Here is a 2,404-nt window from a genome sequence, read left to right on the forward strand (position 1 = left end):
ACAGAAAATATTGAGATATTATTTTTTGTCAATATCGCACACCCCTAGTACTGACAAAATGATTTGCAACGGTGGCTTTGTAACGCCCAGTGTAGACGGCCTCAAACTGTTGGTGTATTTCTGTCTTTTTTTAATTTTTTTTGGCTAGTAGAAGTTATGAATGGCCGGTAACTTAAAAATGTAGTAGCCAAATTGGCTGGTGAGTGGAAAAAGTTCATTTCAATCCCTGATTAGAAGACAGAATCGCGATTCATATATGAATAGATTTTTACGTGCATCTCTAGTTTTCTCTTCCTCTTCTCTAAAGCAGCGCAGCATGGCCTCGCCCCCTTTGCTGCCTTTTCCTGAGGGTGGGGTTTATCTGGGTTTATGTCATGTCATGAACCCGGGAAGTAACTTGTTGTAGTCCCTACCAGCCATTTTTGTAGGCATAAAACTGCCAGAATTTTAAAAGACTTGAACTTTCAGCTTCGTAACTTTGCAGATATTGTTTATGCTCAAACAGCAACATTATACACTAACTAACGTTAAAAAAGTGAAATCGCAATCAACCACCCCTTTAATTGTTTGGAATGACGTAAGAGTGAGCAAATGAGGACAGAGCTTACATTTTTGGGTGAACTAGCCTTTTAAAGAAAGTTCAGTGAGTGAGAACTCACCAAACGACCTTTGACTTTTTTGGGCAGGTCTTCATCCAGCGTGTAAATGTCCTCTCTCTTCGCCAATACCTGAGATCCATCTTCAAATTCCACCTACAAACAAGAACATAGGACAAACCATGAACAGTTATTACGGTAGCAGTAGAGCAGCAGTACTTGAGAGAATATGACTATGAGTGTGTGTACCTGATACATATATGAAGTATTAGAGCCAAGATACTTGGCTCCATAAAAAAGTCCATCAGGCCACTTCACCTGAACAGCCTCCCCCACTTCAGGAGGCCCAAGCTGGGCACAATCCCTGCTCTGCAGGGCAAAAAGAGAACAGACTTCACTCTGATGTCAGGATGCCAAACTAAAAACATTATGCTTATATTGTATGTACTGTACAAATGCATGAGAAAATATGTAGGCCTGCACTTTTTGTGAAAAATAAAAGGCTGTCAACTTTGTAAGCATATCAGTCCCGGCGCCAGGACACATGGCCAGGGGGGGCTTGAATAATTCTCGGGGGGGATTATTCTGACTGTCAAATGTGTGTAAGTTAATGTGTTTGTTGTTTAAAAAAACTTTATAATGCTTATTAAGGGAATCGGATCTTTGGATTAACATCATGAAAATTCACCCATTTCTCCCGAAATACCTAAAAGTCAGTCACTGTTGAACTAGGAGAAGATTAAAGTGAACTTTTTAGTTACCTACACAACGTTTATGTGAATAAAACACATCGTCAGATTTTAATTAAAAGGATTATTATTGCCGCTTTCCTTAAGCCGAGAACACACTACACGACTGTCATGCCGATAATGAATGTATTTTAGTCTTGACTACAGCCTAGTCGGACTGGGTCTGTTCCAGTTGGGCTCAGTTGCCGTTGGCAGTCGGCAGAAAAAGTCACAGTGTGGTGTCTAAAGATTATAATCTTAGAATTCAAGAACCAGTCATTTTCACAAAGATTTTTTTTTAAACATGTTTAATATCTGCAACTGATGCCAGCGATTAGGCTATATGGCTATGCAGTGGAGATGCGCTCACTGTCATACATCATTTAGTACGCTATTCATTTTGTAATTTTGTCAAATATTGTTTTCTTGATTACAAGAAAAACCTCAGCTGTTCTTGTGATTTATTTCTTGTCTTTCTTTTAATTCATAAATTAACATGGCAAATTAAATGGTTTTAGACTATTCTGGTTTTTTTCTGCAGTCAAAGAAAGTATAGCCTAAATTATGTCAGTGATTTCTCTCATTTTAAAGATTACTGAGAATTATTTTATTTCGATCTGCAGTCTAATAAAAGTAAGGCTATCTATAAACTACAGGCTAATTCCATTATTTCTTAACTTTTAAACTTCTTAAAGTTTGTTATAAAGAAAATTTAAATCAACTTCATAACAAATAGGCTATGCTATTCTTCATAACGAATATATGAACAAAACGAAGTTATTCTTCAAAACAACATTTTTAATAAAAACATTTCATGAATCACAACTATGACAAAATAAAATCATATATATATATATATATATATATGCTAATTAAAATTATATATAATAGGTTTGTGACAAATGGATGGGGAAATTACAGGGCCTTTCTCTGCAGCTCGGAATGCAGTGTTGACAGCGCCATTAAAGGGTTAGTTCACCCAAAAATGAAAATTATATGTTTTATTCAGAAAAAGATCTGCAAAGTTACAAAGCTCAAAGTCCACTTCAAAAGGAGATATTTTATTTAACAGAAATTACT

General features: G+C 36.1%; 1 protein-coding gene across 7 annotated transcripts in view; it reads right to left on the reverse strand.

Annotated features, from left to right (window-relative positions):
* The window catches only part of kdm4c (lysine (K)-specific demethylase 4C), a 22,607-nt gene that overhangs the window by 2,078 nt on the left and 18,125 nt on the right, over window positions 1–2,404 (reverse strand). For 4 of the 7 annotated variants that reach the window (XM_016443440.1, XM_016443473.1, XM_016443434.1 and 1 more), the window contains 2 exons: window positions 846–965; window positions 660–752 (listed from right to left, as the gene is read on the reverse strand). The exons of 1 other annotated variant lie outside the window; for it this stretch is intronic. In XM_016443440.1, the coding sequence (XP_016298926.1) occupies window positions 660–752; window positions 846–965 (213 nt within the window). Of the gene's footprint in view, window positions 1–608; window positions 753–845; window positions 966–2,404 lie in introns of all 7 variants that reach the window. 2 more of the 7 variants (XM_016443447.1, XM_016443456.1) reach the window with 2 other exon arrangements.

The sequence above is a fragment of the Sinocyclocheilus anshuiensis genome, unplaced genomic scaffold (assembly GCF_001515605.1).
Source record: "Sinocyclocheilus anshuiensis isolate Anshui unplaced genomic scaffold, SAMN03320099.WGS_v1.1 scaffold85, whole genome shotgun sequence".
Classification (NCBI taxonomy): Eukaryota; Metazoa; Chordata; class Actinopteri; order Cypriniformes; family Cyprinidae; genus Sinocyclocheilus; species Sinocyclocheilus anshuiensis.